The sequence below is a fragment of the Erithacus rubecula genome, assembly GCF_903797595.1.
Source record: "Erithacus rubecula genome assembly, chromosome: 6".
Taxonomy (NCBI): domain Eukaryota; kingdom Metazoa; phylum Chordata; class Aves; order Passeriformes; family Muscicapidae; genus Erithacus; species Erithacus rubecula.
Window position 1 is genome coordinate 5,415,495 of NC_136688.1, and position 19,929 is coordinate 5,435,423.

Below are 19,929 nucleotides of genomic sequence, written 5' to 3' on the forward strand. Positions count from 1 at the left end.
CCCCTGTGCAGTATTCCATAATCACATAGACCCAGGGAAGAGAGAAGCTGCCTGCTTTACCCAGTTTTATTTCCTGTTGGATAGAGGTTGTGTAATGTCTGTATAAAGGAAGAAATGGCTTCAATTGCTTCAAAGAAGAGTTCTCCACCTGCTAGCAAAAGGAAAGTAAGTATGACCTCCCCAGATTCCTACCTGTAATACATAACATTCCCCTGCCTGCAAGAACCCAGCAGAAGCCTTGTGGATGTGCCCTGCTCCTTTGAATTTTCTTACAAGGTGACCTGAATCCTAATTGTCCTGAGTATTTTGCCCTTCAATATTGAATACTTGCTTCAAATTCTAATCATACTTTTGTTATTGTTGTCCTTATTGTAGCAGCTTTTAAAAGTATTTTCATAAATAGTTGAGACTCACAGAACCTTGTTGATGCAGGTCAATATTAGTACCAGCAGCCTCCTTGTCAGATGATGATAAATAGATGTACAAAGCTACCATGATGACATTTTAAATTTTTAATGCTTAGAACCTTTGGAGATCAACTTAGGGACCGTCTGCAGTTGTCACTGACTTCTAAGAGAGCTACACAAATTGGGATCCAATGCTGAAATTTCTGTTGTGGCTGTGGTGAGCTCAACATTTATGTCTACAGGGGACTTTGATTAATGTAGGATGTCAACATCTTCACAGGAGCATGGAGAAAAGACTCAGCCCAATGCCTGAAACCAGCTTGTGATTAGCATGTTTTCAGATGTGGTAGCAAGTCTTGTGGATGCCATAGAGTCTCGAAAATACCACTCTCATTTCAACATGTGGTTAGTTTTAAAAAGTGCATATTTAATTGCAAAATAGGCTGGAATTATTTTCGTACAGAACACAGAGAAAGAAAGCGGCTTAGGAGCACAGCTTTAAACTTCCTGGATTTTGCTCATATTCCTGCCACAGTTCCCAGTAAGATTTCTCTTTCATCTACATTTGCCGTAGTTCCTTCTTTCCTACTTTCTAATAATTTAATAGACAAGGTGACAGAACAGATTAAAAAATATCTATAAATAATACCGTACGTAAAGAGGCATTTACCCACTGAGTCTTAAAACTCATTGCCTGATTTGGATCTATTTTTATAAGCTTCATCTCACTTGACACTGACAATGATTCACATAAATATTAAGTGCTCATTTTTAGTCCAGTGCTCATAAGTGAAGCTAAACTGTAGAGTTCTTTGGAGTTTTACCCTGAAGCTCTTTACTTAGGATGGAAAGAGGGTTGTGAGGATGCAGTTCTTCAGCACTCTACAATCATCACATATTAGCTAGTGTAGATGGAGCATTTTAAAATTTTTCAATGACATTCACATTTCAAATGGGTTTTTTGTAGACTTTTTTTTTTCCTGTAGGATATAAAAATAGGGTGTGTTATCCTTAATTAAAGTGTAAACCTGAAGGCTGTGTAATAATGTGGTTTCTTATTTATACCTCTCTGTTGTGTTGTGGTTATGTTTAACTCTATCATTATTCTTTTGCTGTATCTTGTTTTTTAATTAAAGCAGTCCTGAAATGTTTTATTAATTGTCCAAATATTTTATTCTTTGGACTATGCAGCAAAGCTATTTAAACAATGAAAGATTTTTTTTTTCAATATTTGTCACTTCTAAATTCTAATGCAATTGTGTTTCTGTTATAGCAGGAGTAATATTTGATAACAGATGATAAAACTGCAAAACTATCTCTGCTTCATTAGTGCCCCTGGCAAGTATTCCTATATAAGGTAAGTTACAGCAGAGAGGGATATTTAACAATATACCCTTCACAAGATTCTGGACTAGTTTTAAGTCTATCATGAAAGCAGTGAAAGTAATAGCTAGAATGCCATTGATCACTTCTGTGTTGCTTGTTAAAACCAGAACTAAGCCTACATGCTGTAAAAGACTCTGATCTAGCAAAGACTTGTTCTAGTGCTTTTCCAAGTTAAATTTATCCTGGCAATAATTTCATTGACATCACTATCCTTTAACAGTGATCATGGGTTTTTATTAAAAAGTAATAAAATGTAAGTGCTCAATCTCCATTTAAATTAAAAGAATGTTTATGTTCAAATATTGATGAAAAGGCAGCCTTCAGAGATTTTAAGAACGCTTGTGTTTCCATGGCACGACTGAAAGGTGACAGATTGATAGCCCTGGGAACCGTAGGTCTTTTCAAAACAAATTATGTGATGTGTCCTCACACTGACTTTGGAGCTGGCTTTGCAGCATGGCAGAACTGCTCAGGCTCTGGGGTGAACAAATACTCAATAATACTGCACATCATCTACTCTGCATATCATCTCCTACTTTTCTGTGCATTTTGTACATTTCTTCTCCATAGGGGCTGCACAGAAATCCCTAAACCATGGAGCACGGCTCACCCTGAACTCCAAGGCATGAGGATAACATATGGTTATTTCCTACCAAGAACTGGCTTCCAACAAGTGAGTGAAAATAAAAAAGCCAATCTTGTCATATTCCAACATTAGACTGTCTCTGATAATGCCACTATGTATATCTGCCATTGATCCTGCTGAATTCAGTAGCCCAGAACTACCACAGAGGAACAGCCTCTTCCACATTACTGGGAAAGGCTGCTTTGCTGTCTTCCCAGTATAATGGTTTGTGATCCTCAAGCTGTGCAAATTGGATTAATTTCACTAACTGCCTGGATTATGCACCTTTGGGAAGTGGGAAGGGCTTCCAAGCAGAGACCGATGAAGATTTGAAATCATGCACTTAGGGGAAAATATTAAATTTGCAATTTCACATTTGAAGCAAAAAACAGTAGCCACTAGATTATTGTGTCCTGGGAACTGTTTCATACTACAAGTATCTCATGGTTTTACTTGAATATATTTTTAAAATAGCTTATATTCAGTATGTATTTGGCAAGAACACTTGAAGGACTTTTCCTATTAGTGAAGGAAAATTATGGGCATCAACAAGGCTTTGATAGAAGGCAGTTGCCAACAGTACTAAGGCAGTTTTGGGCACGTAAAGAAACAACACTGTAGGCACAGAGAGATTTTAATAAGCGTTTTAAAAAATTCCAAATGCAGGGTTAGTGTTTTGGGAATTCTAAGTTTGAACTCACATGGTGACATCCCTTCATGAGCCTGCCCTCAGAAGTGAAGATGTAGGAAGCGCCTGGTAGATTTCCTGGATGCAGGAGTGATGGAGAAGGTGGTGATGGAGAAGCCCTACTGTCTGTGCACTGGCCACCACAGCTCAGGCACAATCCTGCACCTTTGGAAGGAACACAGCCTTGGGTGATCTGCTGCTGCAGTTCAGGTTGGTTTGGAAAACACTACATCTGAGTACAGTGTAAAGCCTTCCCTTAGATGCTGTCGACTTGCTGTTTTTATAGTACAAGCATTTAGAGGTGTCACAGAAATTATAACTCTATTGTGCTAGCTACTGAAAGAAATATATAGTAAGGGAGAGAGGAAAAAGTGCAAAGCAAGTAACACGAGAAATTTTGGTTTTCTATTTTGAAAATGGCATACTGAGATTGAACATCTTGTATGATTTCACATGCAGTAAAATTAATAGAAAATGAGAGGGGCTGGAGCATACCCAAATGTGTGCCATACTGAGCTAATAAAATGTGGTGTTTGTGTGCTTGAGCCCATTGCAAATGTTCATTTGCTGAGCTAAATGTGTGTGACCTGCCTTTGCACTATTGGCATGCTGCAGATGCTCCTCCTGAGAGGATCCTTCAGAGCTAACATAGGCAAGCAAGTAGGGCTTTGGTTGGATCTTCTAACAAATGTTCACTCCATAAACAGCATTAATTCAGTTGCTTGCAATCATTTGCCCAAATCTCAACTTTGGGGGCCTTTTTAGGGTTTTATTTTTTGCTTTCTAGTAAATTTCCACCGTGTAGGTCTGTGTATTTGTCTGAGGACATGTGAGAATGTTCTGAATGAATGTTTAAAATCACCTAGTAAGAACAAATGTTTGCCCTGCTGTACCAACCAAGATATCCTTTGAGAACAGCAAATGCACAGTTTTAGGCATTCCTAAAGCTGATGATAATATGGACATGAAGATGAATTTGTGGTTTGGAGTTGAAGACACTATAGAATTCTTACTGAATTTCAAACTTTTTATTTGCCTGCACTCTATGCCACTGATACAGTGAGAACTGAGCTTCTTTGCTTAGTAGAGCAGGTTGTCCAAAAGATGCTTTCTTTAAAACAGTGAATGCACTTTTGCACTATTGATTTCCTGCTGCTTAGACATAACTAACATTTTAAGTAATCTATACAGTTTTGAAATTTACATTAGGTCTTTTAATAAATTCCCTAGCACCTCAGGGACTTCTTGGTAGGATAGACAGTGAACTCCTATCAACTGAACACTAAACAACAAAACACTAAATTTCAATATCATTTAAGCAACATTCCAACCTAAGCTGCTCTGCTACTGCCCCAACACCAGCAAATCCAACAGCACCCCACAGCAGTTGCCTCAGTCTGGGTATGGGTTGAGCCATCACAGCACAGTCAGGTTGTTCTTGGTTTGTCCTTACAAGTGCTTCACTGAAAATCCCTGAGTTAAAATCAGTTCTGCATTATGCGGGACACGTTCCCCAGAAGTGCTAAGACGTACTGTCACTAGATTCCTTGCAGAACTCCACACTCGGAGCGAAGGGGAGATCCATGCTAAAAAGGGAAACGGGAATAGCGCAATGTGGCTGAGATCATGTTGTGGTGTTTTTAGAGTAGAGATCAAAGGCTGCTGTGAAGGCAAACCCTTTAGCATTGCGTGTTGTGGCAATTACACAATTGTCCTTGTCCTGAAAAAATCTTACCTGAAATAGGTGTGCACGGATCTCTGGCTTGATCCTGCTAAAATCAGTGGTAGTTGGGACCACGGCCCTACAAGTTGGAGTGGGATTTTAGTGATGGACTGTTTGCTTCTTGCCTGTGTCCTTTTCTGCTCTAGGACATCACCTCTCTTCTGCTGGAGGTTGTAGGTGCTCAGCATTTTAGAGATTTCTTCCTATTCATTTTGGTTTTGAGTCTGTTATTAAGTCTGAAGTATCTTGACTGAAGGTTTAAATTTAATTAATTACTGGATAAATCACGGAACTGGCCTCCACCATCTATACTGGTCAATTGATCCTGCAAGAAGTCCAAACTGAAAAATAGAACAGGGGTATTGGAATGAAATTTCAAGGGAAATCTGCAGCTAAATTTCTTAGGTATGTCAAATGATAAGCAATCCAAGCTGACCAGATCTTTCTGTATTTAAGAATACATTTTTTGAGGGCAAAGGAGGGCAGCAAGAGAAACTCTGTGCCAGTTGAAACAATTAATTATTAAGTAACTGTTGATGTATCTGCATACATTTAATTTTTTTGTGAACGGATCAAGGAAATTCAGAAAAGATCAGTCTGGTTGTGCAGATGAAAATATATGTTTTAACTTGTATTTGCCTCTGAAAATCATAAGACTCGATTGCAACAGGCTTTGCCTTTCTAATTTAAAGCCAAATAATCTATTTTATTGTTCTTAAAAGGGACATTCTCTCACAGCTTTTCAAGTAAAAAGCCAGTATGATATTTTAAGCTGTTTTTTGTAGTCACAACACCTCAATGGTCCTTACCCAGGATTTTTCAAAGTAAATCTAGCAGTGCTGAGATTTGCTGCTGCTCCTGAAGTATCAACATAATTACGTAAGCGTGTGCCAGCAGCGTGTGCCTGTGTTGGTAGCTCATGTGCAGCACACACATTGCTGCCTGTCTGCAGTGCACTGAAACCTGAGATTTATTGCATTTACAAAAGGCCATTACAATGCAATTTTAACTTACTGTCATTAAAGGGTCTTACATCACAAGCAATCACTGCAAAAAGCCTTGGCCCGCGATTTATTCATAATTTTTATTGCATGATTTATCAGCGTCTCTGTTACATTTTATAAAGCTTATCAGAAAGAAATTAAAATCAATTAGGGCCTGGTCCTTTCACCTTTACTCCTGTTGGGTGGTACCTTGTTCTGAGCCTGACGGAAACAGGGATATTCCTGGAGTAAGCTATCACTACAGGAGTAGGAGTGAAGATAGCAAAATCTGGTTACTTAGTGAGCACAGGAGAGAGATGTAAAAATTATTCTAGAAATGACAGCATTTGGTTTATATTCCAGGGGGAGGAGGTGGTTCTCCATGGATTCATAGATTTCCGTGATTTCATCCGATCCTACTGCTTCTGTGTACCATTTGGAGTGAATCACATATTTATGTAATTCAATATTCAGCAGGGAAAGCCAAGTCAGCCTTCAAAACTGTTCTTTCCTCAGATCAAATTCAGCATATAGTAACTGAGAAGCTAATTGTAAGACAATTGCAAAGATCTCAAAATGTCTTTTTTATCAGTCTTATACCCCAAGAATGCACTGAAATTTCATAAGAGCAAACTTATACAAAATGGAAACTCAGTTTTGCCATATGTATTTGCATGAGAAAGAATTACTTGATTATCAATTAGGGCCAAATTTTTCAATTTGAATCCCCCTGCCTGCCCTTTAATTACGAAACACAGCGCTTGGATATGATTTATTTGAACATTAATTGAAGTCCTGTGGTTAAAAGGGGATGCATTCTACAGTCTTTTGCAGTAAAAAATGCCAATAAGATCATGATAAGCATTGTCAGTATTAGAGCTCTGTGTTTTCATGCAGTGTGCTGAAGATGCTCATGTCTTTAAAAGATTATGAAAGCATGTATTTGAATATGTATAATCCTAATAAATTGCTAAGATCTATTGCACTTTAGTGCTTTGGAACGGAAATATGCACCGTGTCCATTTAAAAAAGCAGTACACAGCAATTAATTTGTTATCCTGAACCATACTGCAGGAAAATTCATTTCTATCCTTGAAGTTGGTGGTAATTTTGGCTGAGTTTCAATAACAGTAAGGCTGGGCCCTCTGTTGCTGATTTGCTAACATCTCTCCTTATGTTAAGAGAAAGGCAGTATGTATAGACTTTACTAAAGCACTACCATAAATATACACACATTTTTACAAATAAGGAAGACAAATACTGTTAAACACTAGATTGCACAGCAGAAGAGAAGAACAAGATGGCAAAATAGTTTTCCTAGGTATAGTCTAATATACCACATTTCTGCAAGCAGTTCCAAAATAGAAATATTATCATTGATCCACTGATCTTTTTATCCTTTGTCTTATGATACACCAACAGAGAATTACCAGTATTTTGTTGCCTTTTTTGCCCTAACCAAAAATAAAATAGCAAATGTCAGGAGAAGGACAAAGAAAACGTACATAGGGATGAATTAAAGAGAGAAGGGACCAAATATCTTTATGAACCCAGCCACTAAATTCACATTCATTTCAGTGGCACCACAGTTACTTTTGCAGAAATATTATGGGGAGGTTTAATTTTGAAGTCCTTCCTCATATGGAAATCCCACTCAGCATCGTAGGAGGTGGCAGCAATAGGAAGGCATATATATGTGTATGCATATGATGGTATGATCCATACAATAACAGCCTTGGCTAAATGAAGTAAATTTTGTAACCTAGAAACATTAAAATTAAGTGACATAAAAAAAATTTAAAATGGCAACAGATGCTGTTCTTTTTTAAGGTTTTAGAATAATAGAAATAAAATTGGAAATAGGCAAATAGATTTAAAAAGAAATGTCCTTGAATCCAAACTGCTAAGTCTGCACTAGGCAGCCATGGAATTGTCAGGTGGGTAACATCATCTCTCTCATCTCTCTGTGAGATCGTGACTTCAAAGAGATTGTAAGATTTTCTGGGCAGACATCATATCTTCCTGTGTGTTTCTGCACGGCTCAAACTGGTGAAATCATGATTCTGCATGGCTATTCTGATATTTTAAATTGTGTGTGTGTGTGGTAGTTTAAAAGCATATTACTTTTGAATTCGGATGGACAATTCCCAGGAGTTACTTGTGTACCTGCTCCCACCATGACCAATTTGACAGGGGCTGGATGTGGCACTTGGAGCAGTGAACACTTTCTAACTGGCATTGCAAAGGTTTCTTTGGTCAGGATGCAGAGATGACTACCATGCTCAGTACTGGGTTATATAAGGATTTGCAGTAACATGTTCCTTGATGGGAGAAAATAGGAATAAAATGGAATTTTAGGAACTATATTAATAATGAATGATAGAATGGTAGTTAATAGATGTCTGTAATTCCATTATACTACAAGTGCAAGGGAAACCTCATTTGATGTGGAAAGATTCTCATTTTTCCAGAGCTGTAATGCAGCGTGCAGTCAAAATTAGGCTGTCTTGTTAATTGTCAAAGTAGATGGTGAGAATTCCTGCAGCCAGCTTTGCAGGATTAGATATGCCTCTGCAGGAGACACCTTCCAGAAGGGCTCAAGGTGGGAGAGCAGCTGCATGGGGCCCTGTGAAGCTGTCCCTGAGGAAGGCAGGGGAAAGTGACTGGAGCAGCTCTCATCCCCTGTGCTCAGTGGAAGTCTCCAGACCACTGTGGAGCTCTCCTGTGCCAAGTCTCCCATCATACATCTGTGGAATAAGCCCCCCTTGTGAAGGATGAGGAGTATCCGTTCCCATTCCCTGATATCTGCCTCAATTCCTGAGCTAAGCCGTGTGCTGGCCAGGGGTAAGGAATGAGCAGAATCACCCCAGATGTAATCCTCAAGGCAGTGTGGTTATTCAAGAACTAGGATCCCATAAGCCTTTTTATACCTATGAGTGGAACTTTATATAGAGAAAAATCTGTTTAAATGAACACAGCAAGATTGAAATGGTCTTGAATGTACAAAAGAAAGATTGAAGAAATCCCTGGGGAATATCTTTTTCTCATCTCTTTACCACCGTCCTTTTTCCTGTCTCCTTCTCAGTGTCAGAAACTCGTCCTTCAAAAGTCACCCACTGAGGAAAGCAGATTCTTCTGCAGGATGTGAAGGGGAAACATGAGGGAAGGGTGAGTGAGAGTTTTGCTTTTCCCCTTACAGATCAAAGTGGTTCAGCATATACCAGAATTGCAAGTCAAACTGTTGAGAACTTTCCATAGGACCCTAACCAACTTTTATTTAAAAACAGTACAAATGTTTATTTGGAAGGACTACAAAAGCTTTCCTGAGAGTTCATTAATAAAACTTAACTGTCCAATCTGAGTGTGAGCAGTAGTGCACCATCTCAGCTGAAAGCTCCTCGTTCCCAAACACTGAGCAACCCAAGGAATGGGAATTAACACAAACACAACCTTACCCTGCTGTGAAGGAGGAGGAGGAAGGGCAATAAATATGTTAGATACCTGCAGGCCAAACTCCCCAGGAAGTCAGTGGGAGCTTTACTAGTGGAAGAACAGCATGACCAGACATAAATATGTCTGGAGAGAGGATGCCAAGAAAATATTTTTCATGTTTGTGTACTGAGGGACCTATGAAGTCTAGTAAGTACAGAGGGCAGGCACTCTAGTACAATGTAACTCTCTGCTGCTTTAGCATAGTTTTCTGGCTGATTCTATTTCCCCCTTTGTACCTACTTAGAAAAAATAAATTTACCAAGTTGTCTGATAATGCAAAAAAGACAGTTCTAATGAGCTTCAAAGCAACATCAGTTTGTGTGTGCAGTGATATTTAGCTGTCTGGACAGATGCTTTTGACAGTCCTCCTGGATTCCTGGATCTTTCCCATCACCTTTTGTTACTCTGTTCAGGTCTTCAGGCGCCAGACTTTGCCTCTGATATCCAAATGTGGATTCTTTAGCTAAGGAAGAAGTGTAATACCTGTTTATCTTACTGAGATAGGTGCCTAAGGCAGTCTGTCATTTTAAACAAACTATATTTTCTTATTACATATATAGAAGATAATGCAATTTTTGAAGTGTTTCCTCTTTTTAGAAAGAATTACATTATTAATAAATTAGCATGGAGAAAACTTAAAATGAATTAAAATTAGGCACTATTGTTTTAAAAAGCAACTGTTGACTGTTGCACCTAAAGACAAATGATCAGTGACTAGGAGCTTTGCTTAATCCAAATAAGTTAAGAAATAAACAAAATTTGCAGAGTTAGCTGATTTTGCCTGACATACACAAATGCACTTCCAGTCTTCCCTGGCTGTCTACAACGAGATCAGAAGTAATTTAGTATGAGTCAGGTGGAGGTGAAGCAAAACAGTCAAATGTACTTGTATTTGCAAGCAGTGTCCATCAAAATCCTCCAAGAATGGCTGGATTTGAGTAAATGCTGAGCTTTTCATAGACAGATCTTAAACATTCACTGATCTAGCATACCAGATACAGTCCAGAGAATCTTGCTTTATACAGACATGAAGATTTTCATTTCATCTTAATATTCAGAGACTGTATTCCTTTTACTTGCCCAAGTGTAATACTATAATGGTTATGTAAACTGATCCTTACATTGAGATGTTATTTTGACATGTATTTTGGTGCCATATGTAAACATCAAAGGTTTATAACAACCACCCTTAGCACAGATCCCAGTTCCATTTAGGAGAAAATTTTGTGATTTTTTTTAACAATATGAATTTTTTTGGCAATATGAATTTAGATTTTTGCACAACTGAATTGCAGTTTGTAACTGAGAGTAGCACACTCAATTAGAAGTGGGATAACAGTGGATTTGTTGCCTGACTCTACCAATGATTACCTTAATATACAATTCACTTGTTAATGATGTTATCAATTATTTTACTATAAATTAGCTATTGTGAGCTTCAGGTATTTTTGCAATGTCTGTGTTAGGTTACAGGAGCATAAATCAAACTCTCATCTCTTTTTACACCCATAACCATAAAGTATGGCTTTTATTAGGAAATGTTAAGTGTCTTATAATGTCTTCTTAATGGACAGTGTGTGCATGTGTTGATGAGGAAAGCCATCTTCCTTCGTGCAAAATATTAATGCATGTGGCCTACGTCTCCATAGATACAAGTTAAAGAATCATATTTAGCCTACTGAATATTCAGGGTACTCATATTTATCTAGTTTTAACAATTCTTTAAGGAAAAACAAGTTAGAAGTAAATCAGGAGTTGAATTCTAACAGGTATGCACAAGTGATTGTGAATAAATGATACATCACCCACTCAAACACCCCCCCAACAAACTCAAATCATTTTATAAAACACCTATTGCTAAATGGAAATACCCTTAGAGATTTTATATCCTGCTAGAATTCCAGCCCGTGCATCACAGAGACTCCTAATATTGGTTACAAATTTTTGTTCTTCTCCTAAAATATAATAATGCCTCCAAGCAAAAGGGTGTTTTAACCTCTGTATCCTTTTAATTTGGGACGTTATTCATTTGGCTTTCGAACCACTTCCCAAAATCTTGAACAAGCACATTACTTTTACTTGAAATGTGTTTTACCTACAGATTCCTGGGTACCAGAGAGATCTGCTGTTCAGATCACCTGCTAACACTGGGCTTGATTAATGGAAACCAAGCATTTTGAAGGATACCCTGCAGCCTTGCCTTCCCCCTTTCCACATTCCCTCGGCAGAAATCAGGGATTGGAAAGCTGCAGTATAACAGCATCATCTTTCCATCGTGTGGTAAATATCCTATTATTCCTTTATTCTCCATGCTGTTTAAAGGAATTAATTTTAAATATTAACTCCTTTGTTCAGGGAGGGAGTCTCCAAATGGTATGCAAACAAGAATCTTTAGAAATGCAGCAAGATGTAACTCCAGGCTCTGCTCCAGCTTTCCTCATTCATTCAGTTTGCAGACCTGGTGTCTCCCTGCTGGAGATCTCTGCTCAGACCAAGCCTCCGGCAGCTGCTATTCCACCACCCATTCATACACGGCCAGCTCCTCTCTCCCTGCTCCTTGCATTTCCACTTCTCTTTCCTCATCCATCCATCCAATTTTCTCCCTAATCTGATCTCACTTCTTTGATCCTTCTCAGGAACACTGATCACCCTCCCCCAACAAAGCACCACTCAACCCTACCAAGGGTGGCAGCAATTAAGCTATAACAAAGGTACATTTAAGAGTAAAACCTATGCCAGCCAATTTCTTTATGAAGGCACTATCCTCTCTCTGTTTCCCTAGTTATCAAATACACTGTCCTGGGAGTTAATCCTGCTGCTGCTCCTGAAGCAAATGTTTTCAGTTCTTTTGATTTCAGGAGCAGAACCAGGCCCTAATTAATGTAATTATCCTCATAGCATGAGGAGGTGCCTGCCTAAAGGAGTTGGATGACTGCTACACACCATTTTTATCCACACCTATGCTGTGAACTGCACCAGAGTGCATTCCCTTTCCAAAACAACTGCAGGCACCAGGAGGGGAGGAGCTGTCCTTCAGTAGCAGGCAAGAAACCTGTCAAGCACAATGTCCCTTCTACATGAATGAAACCCTTTCCCCTGATTAATATTTTGCATTTCCCACAAGGGAAAGAGACACAGAGTGATCAGCTGAATTACCCATTTTCAGAGAAGCATGTCCATAAATATTTAACTTGGTATGTAAGAGAAAAGAGAAAGGCACTGACTCCCTTTCCAGTCCAGGCTGAAACTCTCCAAATCCCCTGGTACCGCTGGGACTGCCTGCTCCCATAATTCTTTCTCCATCTCATAAAGGGGAGAGAGCCATTAGCTGGCTGGTAAGAGGGCTGGACAAGGTGTTTCTCTTTACTGGGGGAGGTCTGACTGTAAAAATCTGTGTATAGAGGGAAATTACCCGGTGTAATGGAGACCTCTGGCCCATGACTGGGACCCTGCCCCAAGCTGTTGTAGGAGTTTTGGGAGCCTATTAGAAAATAAGGGACTCTGGAGGCCCACATCTGAGTACACAAGCTCAGGCCTTGGTGTCTGCTTGTTCCCCATGCACGGGGCCTGCTTGAGAGGGTAGGTTACATCCCCCATAGACCCCACATGATTTTTGTATGGCCACACACATGGATGCTCTGACAGCAGAGAGAAGCCTGGCGATGCCGGGACTCAGGGAGGTTTGAGTGTTTTGATGAGGGTGCTGATCGCATAGCTTACCCTTGCATATCTGGAGGAGTAGGGATCCTCAAAGAGTGCCCAGATGCGGGGCTGCCATCGTCTCCAGAAGCCCCCAGACCTGCCATCTGGGGAGTCACTAAGAGCTAGGCGTTTTGTCATCTCCAGCTCATCTTCACCATCGCCAGAGTCTCCGGTGCCATCTATGTCTCCGTCCTCAGCACTGCTATCCAGGGGCGCCCCACCAAAGCTGTCCAGAGCCTCTTCGGCGTCGCGGTGCTGCCGGTAGGTCATCCAGCAGCAGGGCTCCACATCGGTCTCATCGATGCCCCAGAAGGCCAGCTCCTCCTCATACAGGGGCCCGCACACGTCCGCGGGGCAGTGCAGCTTGCCAGTGCGGTAGTAATTCAGGATGTGGGCGAAGACGCCCGGGTGCCGGTCAAAGAAAAACTCATCCGTGCGGGGGTCATAGTCAAAGTGGCTGTGGGCATCGGGCTCAGCGATCCAGGCCAGCCGCGTGCCGGGCAGGGTGCGCAGGGTGCTGCGGTAAGTCTGGTGCCTAGTCCCTCCCACGTTGATCACAATGCGGTCGCTCTCGTCGCCCTGGCCCATCTCGTCTCTTATTAGGCATGTCGCAGACTCATCCAAGCAAGCACGGCAGGCAGCAAGCCCGTCAGGGGACGGCTGCTCGGAGGCAGTCGGTGCCTAAGCCGAGCCCCGCTCCGGGCCAGCGGGGGCGAGCGGCCCCAGCCAGCCCCGCTCCCCCGGGGCCGCTCCGAGGCGATGCCGGTGGCGGTGGCTGCCGGCGCTGCGCCGCCTCCGTCTGGAGTCAGACGCTCGGGGTCCGCGGCAGCTGCAGCCGCGGCGGAGGGGCAGGGGCAGGGGGGGCCATGCTCCGGGAGCGCGGGCGCTGCGGTGCCGGAGGGGGAGGGCCTTTCCCTGGTTGGACGTGGCCAAAAGCACAAGGGGGGGAAAAAAAAAAAAAAAAAAAAAAAAAAAGGAAAAAAAAAAGGGGGGGGGGAGGGGGGAAGAAAAATCACGGCACCGGCGTTGCCCACAGGTGCGCGGGGCTGCGGGGCGCCGCTGCTGGCTGCAGCCCCCGCGGGGAACGCGGGGCCGTGCCCTCGCCTCTCCCGGCGGAGCGGAGCGGGGCGGGGGGCGCCGCCGGTGCTGAAGGGACAGCGCCGCGCTCCCGCCGCCTCCGCCCCTGCGCCCGGCCGGCCCGGGTCGAGCGCTTGCCGTGCGGGCGGCGGGACCCGCGGCGCTGCCGCTGCCCCTCCCGCTGCTCCTCCCGCCGCCGCCGCCGAGCCGCTCGGTGCAGCCCCGCCGCCGGGCACCGCCGCGCAGGCGCCGCTCCCGCCCGGGTCCTAGCGCGGGCCGCGCCCCCGCTCCCGCCGCCGCCGCTGCCGGCGCTGCCGGGACGCGCTGCCCGCTCGGGACCCCGCGCTGCGCGGACAGCGCCCTCCCGCCGCGCTCTCCTGCCCGCAGCGGCGCCCTGGGCACACCGGGGAGCCCGTGGCCGCCGTGCGTGTCCCGGTGCTGCCCCTCGCTCGGCTCCCAGTGACCCTCTGGAGCACCACTCTCACGAGTCACGGCGTGCTCGTCCTGCCTGAACCGGACTGGCTGAAGGGCAGAATCCAAGATCTCCCCAGGTGTGAATTTCTTGCTCACGAGTAGGGGTACCCAGGGTTGTCCCTTCCTATCACGTCGCGCTTTCACTTCGTCCCACACACCTACGCCACTTCTCCACCTTTTCCTACTCTTCACTTCTTTTGGTTTTTTTCCTAACACCTGTGTTGGTAGGAACCTGCAATTTGGGTTTGTGGTTTTTATTGGTTTTTTTATTCTCGTTAATTCACAAATAATGGTAAGGGAAGTTTCAAAAAAACCCTCATTCCCGTCTTGCAAGGATCTTGAAGAGCAGCAGGAAGATGGTTGTGTGGAAAGAGAGGTATGTAGACCTGTTCTGTATTTTGTTTTATTTGCTGCCAGCGTCTGAGGAGGAATGGGCTTTTGGGAGAGCCTGGAGAGCTGGGCTTTTGTGAATTGACCGTGGAAGGTCATGTCCTGATGAACGGTGGTGAAACATACAATGGAAAGGTCCACGGTTAGGGAATGCTGATGAACTGTACAAGTGCTAGGGACAGCGCGATGCTCAACAGAAGAGGGCAGAACCAGCGGAATGCATGACTGAACTTCAAAGTATGACAGAAATTCAGATGTGTGGGAACAGCAGGTGAAGAGTAAGTGGAAGGCTGCAATTGGTGTGCTCAGGTTTGTGAGAGGAGGCATTTGGTCACCTGCAGCTTCTTTGCAAAGAGCCTTACATGGTTGGGATGCAGAGAAGAAAGCTTTGCAGTAGCGGTGGTGCTATATTCCAAAGAGGTCTAACCAGCAGGTTTGTCTGTGGAAATGGTAGCAGATGGCTCTTTAAGCTGGTGGGGTAGAAGGAAGGCCTGGGACCGGTGCTATTTGTGTGCGACTCTTGGGAAAAGGGAGGGAAGACAGTAGGAATGGGAGTATGTTACTTGTATCAGCTATGAATGAGAAATGGGAAAGTGAGGCTAAATCAAGGCAACTCTGCACTTCAGCTAGCACAAAGTGATGAAAAAGTCTCCAGGAAGAGATGCCAGACAGCAACTTCAGCACTGGGACTGAACAGAGGCAGAAAGGTTGATGACAGAGGGAGAATCTGAGAATCACAAGTACAGAAACACTATCTAAAATCCTTGAGAATTGCCAGCCAGAGGACACAGAGGGAAAAGAGGGCTGTGAACCCAAGCCTGGCATCAAGAAAGGAAAAGAGGATGTTGACTCATTGATAGAAAGAATACATGCAACAATTCTTTTACATCATAGTAAATGCCTATTTTTGATAATAATAGGTCTGGGGACCAATGGAAAAAAACTGTAGGGTAGGTTCCAAGAGTTAATGAAGACTGCAGAGGGCAGGTGATCCACAAAAGATGTTAAGGGCCTGTGAATCCCAGGCTTGTGGGTCCTTTTGGTCACATCCACAGCTGTATAGATATTTTCCCAGCTCATTAGCTCCCACCTTCCATGTTACCTTACTTTCAGTGGATGATTCCTCTTTAGGAATTTCAGGGTTGGGATCTAAGGTGACTGTGGGGATGAAAGGGATATTATGGAGCTTCCCTTTCTTGAGTTTCCCTTCTTGTCTAGGGAACTGAAGGAGAGTGATGCAGGACCTTAGAAGTCTTCTGGGAGTGCATGTTAAAAGCTAGAAAGCTTGTTTAAAAAGATTTTTCATGGACTCAGGTGGGGAGGCCATGCTCAAGTGACCTGTGAGGTTTCTTTGAAGTTACTAGAGCTGTAATTGATGAAGAAGCATTGGTAGAAACAGAAGAGTTGGATGTTTCAAAAGACATGAAAGAGGGCCACAAATCAGAGACTGATAGGCAAGCAGGAGCTTGTGAGATCTGGAGCAAGATAGCTGCTGAAATAGAAGATCTTTTAGAAATATAAATTGAAATATAAGTTTAGACATTATTTTCATGTGGAAAATGAAAGATAACATAATGTTTGAAGTTTATATTGAAGCTTGAAAGGGAAAGTGTTCAAAAATAGTATCTTTATTTAACAGGGATTATGGCACAAAATAACTACATATTAAGGCACCAAGAGTTTGCTTTGCATGGTAGATTATAGCATAATTTGCATTTGTTTAATTAGCCATAGTTAGTAATACTGCATAGATGGCTGTTGGTTTGCATGGAATGGAAGTTTTAAGACAGTCTAGCAGCTGCTGTGTCTGAGCAGTTTTACTTTAAACTTGCCTTGTAGCAATATAGAATTCTAGTTTAATTAAAAAAAATAAAATCCATAATTAGAAATGTTTGAATTATGACAGATAAATCAAATAATTTAATTTTCCAAATTCCAGTTGGCAGACAAACACTTTGTATGGAATTATGATTAATCCCAAACTTGACAGTGGCACTTCTATGCTTCTAATCCCATGAAAAATAACAATATTATAACTGGATTTATTCTAGTTTATGTTTGACATCTTTAAATCTTTAAACACCTGGTTTATATTTGATATTTTCAAGGAGGATTTAATGTGAAGGTGGATGTGTAAGTCCACAAGTTATCTAGCTTTTCTGTGATACTACGTGTTGTTTTAAGTTAATTTATTAATCAATCTTTTTAGGGTTTCACATTTTAAAAATAACTAAACCAGCTTTAATAAAGCTATAGGGAGCACAGAGTTGGTAGGTTATCCAAACAGTTCACAGTCTGTTTGGAAAAGGATTATGGTGTAGCAGCAGCAGGTGGTGTTACCAGAAAATTTTTAAATGCATTAAAAGCCATTCACCTTGGAAATAACTTTTTTTTCCCCTGAACTAATTCTAATAACTGATGAGAGATTTTTATGATATATATGTTGGGCTGGAGCTGACCAAGGCATAAGTGAGGAAACTAAGCTGTAGAATTTAGAAGGGTCTCTCTGAAGGTCTCCCTTGTGGCACACCTCCTACTCAGGAGAGTATATGTGCACTTGGAGCAGTCCTGTTGGTCTATCTATAATTTTAGCTGTTCTTCTAACTCAAAAGTTTCAGTAGTGAGAGTGGAAGAGTAACTTTAAGCCATATATATAGTTTAGTTTCAAAACTGCTCTGTGGCTGAGTTAGAGTGAGTCTGTTCACTAATTTTGTCCCTGGTGTTAGGTCACCTCACTGTTCTGATGACACAGGAAGAGTAAGTCCTCTTTCCCCTCTGTATCTGGTGTACTGGGATCACCTTTGTTGCCCTATACTTCAGCATCCTCAGGGTAATCATATACAAGAAAAGGTAGGTTGTCTTTCAGACAGAAGTCTAAATTCTGTCTACAAAGTAAAAAATTAAAAAAAAACAAACAAACTAGTGGGTTCATGTTCTTCTTTTGTTAATCCTCCTGCTCTCTACTTTAGCTGAGAACTGCAATGATATCTAACTCCAAAGGAACTTCTCAATATGGGAGATGACAGAGCATATATTCCCTAATACTCCTAAATTAGTAATTCATTAATTTGAAGTGAAATTTTAACATTTTTTCTAAAATTTTATTTCATTACTTTAATTATTGTATGAAGATATTTTTCTGCTTACTGAAGAGGCTGGATTGACAGATCCAAATCCCAGTGCTGTGTAGGCACAGAAATGCACATTAGGAAGCTCTGCTGTGTGCTTTGGTGCTTTACTAGTGTATCAAGAGTACTTGACTCTGCACTCCTCTGTAGCCTCTTCCTTCACTGGGGTTTCTAGTGAGGACACCAACAATGCTGACAGCTGAAGAAGATCCCACTCCTGAAATGTAAGCCTGGCTCTGAATTCACCAGTCAGCTTATCTTCAAAGAAAAAGAATGACCCATTGTAACAATATGAAGAGGAAAAGGAGATGTTGAGAGAACCTGTGACTTTGTGCACAACTATGAATATAACTGGAGAGTACATTCAAAATGTTTTAAAGCTGGAGGAGGCTCGGAGAATTATTTGTAAGAGTTATAACCTCAAAAGAAAAGGCAGCCAGGGTTGGAAGATCAGTTTTGCAATGCTTGAATGCTATAATTCAGCCTGTGCTCTCTTGTATTGAATTCATGACAACTCAACAGTATTTCAGAGCAGTTCTTTATCAGTTTTAGATTACATCATGCTGTGAATTGCTCTATCTGTTAGCATTGACCCTTGTAAATCATTTGGTTTGAGGTCTTCAAATGGAAAGCTGTGATGGACTTCAGGATGCAATGTACTCATTTTGTCCTTGAAAATCATTTAAAAATAAAGCAGCTGCAATTGCATAGATGGTATTACTTCTCTGAAAGGCTAGATTTACCCCTCTGAATTGTCATTAATTGGATGAAAGCCTTTCATAGAAAGAATGAGAATGGAGAAAAAAAATTGTGGGTTGGTGCTTGATGTTGACTGAGGGAGTCATAGAGATGCTGCATACCTGAAGAGATGTGTAGTCCAAAGCCTGATGCAAAGAAGGCACGATGCTTTTAATGAGAGTGACCAGAGCAGCAGAAGTTATGGCTAAATGCTTGTTCCTGCATTTTTATAGCTGGATCTTTTATTCTTAATTATTTTGGTGTTGCTTGAATGTGCACTTCATTCCCATCCATGTTTTCCAGCTGTTGCATGGCTTTGCTTTGAGCTTAGAAGCATTTGCCATGATCTACCTGATGAGATGCACTTGTTCATTCATTTGTACTGGGCTGACATTTCTGAGTGAAGGTTCTTTTTGATTTGCTAATTCCTTTGGGATGGAAAAAAGGATTTTTTTTTTTTCTGGAAAAAAAAATGGAGGGAATATTGTGAAATGTTAGAGATCATCTTTGATCTTTACCCACTCCATTAACTAACAGAAACTCCTACCTGAGTAATTGGTTTTGCTGAAATTGATGGAGATGGAATTGAGCAGACACAATTATGAAGATGGTGCCCACGAGTAAGGCAAGGTGGTGGAAGTCATGTTCTGCTGTTGCTGGAGGACTAGGGAGATTTCCAAACTGCCTGGCCTGTAGGGAAAGAGAAGAAGGCAGTTTCCTGGCAAAAAGGGCAATAAACAGCAAAAATCTGCTGAATTATCTGTCTTAACCCCAGCTTCATAAATCTGGCATGTAGCTGGCCTGGGTGAGGCACTGTGCTTCTCTTGGATCACGTCTTTGAGTCAAGGCTGTAGTAAAAGTGTCAGGATTTGTCTTTGATGAGACCTTCCCCAAAATAGAAATGATTGTTCCTCAAGAAATCATGGGGCTAAATCACAGCAAAATCTACTTTCTGCATTTGAAATTAGACATACAGCTAATCTGCTACTCTCTTACAAAGCAGAGCTGTGGAAGGATATAGATTTGACCCTTGTCTTCTTTGTGCTGATCTAGGTGTGATCCAGCAAAAAACCAGCTGGTGATGAGGAAAATTGAGCTTACACAATTGGAAGTTTC

The 19,929-nt window shown here is 41.8% G+C and overlaps 1 protein-coding gene and 1 long non-coding RNA gene across 4 annotated transcripts in view; one reads left to right on the forward strand and one right to left on the reverse strand.

Annotated features, from left to right (window-relative positions):
* KCNC1 (potassium voltage-gated channel subfamily C member 1) overlaps window positions 1–14,253 on the reverse strand; it is a 107,316-nt gene extending 93,063 nt beyond the window's left edge. For all 3 annotated transcript variants that reach the window (XM_079308429.1, XM_079308430.1, XM_079308428.1), the window contains exon 1: window positions 13,025–14,253. In XM_079308429.1, coding sequence (XP_079164555.1) covers window positions 13,025–13,594 — 570 coding nt within the window. In that variant the 5' untranslated portion in view covers window positions 13,595–14,253. The remainder of the gene's footprint in view (window positions 1–13,024) is intronic.
* Window positions 2,128–13,240, forward strand: LOC306803263. The gene is made up of 4 exons (XR_013774592.1): window positions 2,128–2,466; window positions 8,898–8,980; window positions 11,406–11,584; window positions 13,151–13,240. It is a non-coding gene; the product is annotated as an uncharacterized lncRNA (long non-coding RNA).
* Window positions 14,254–19,929: the final 5,676 nt, after the last annotated feature.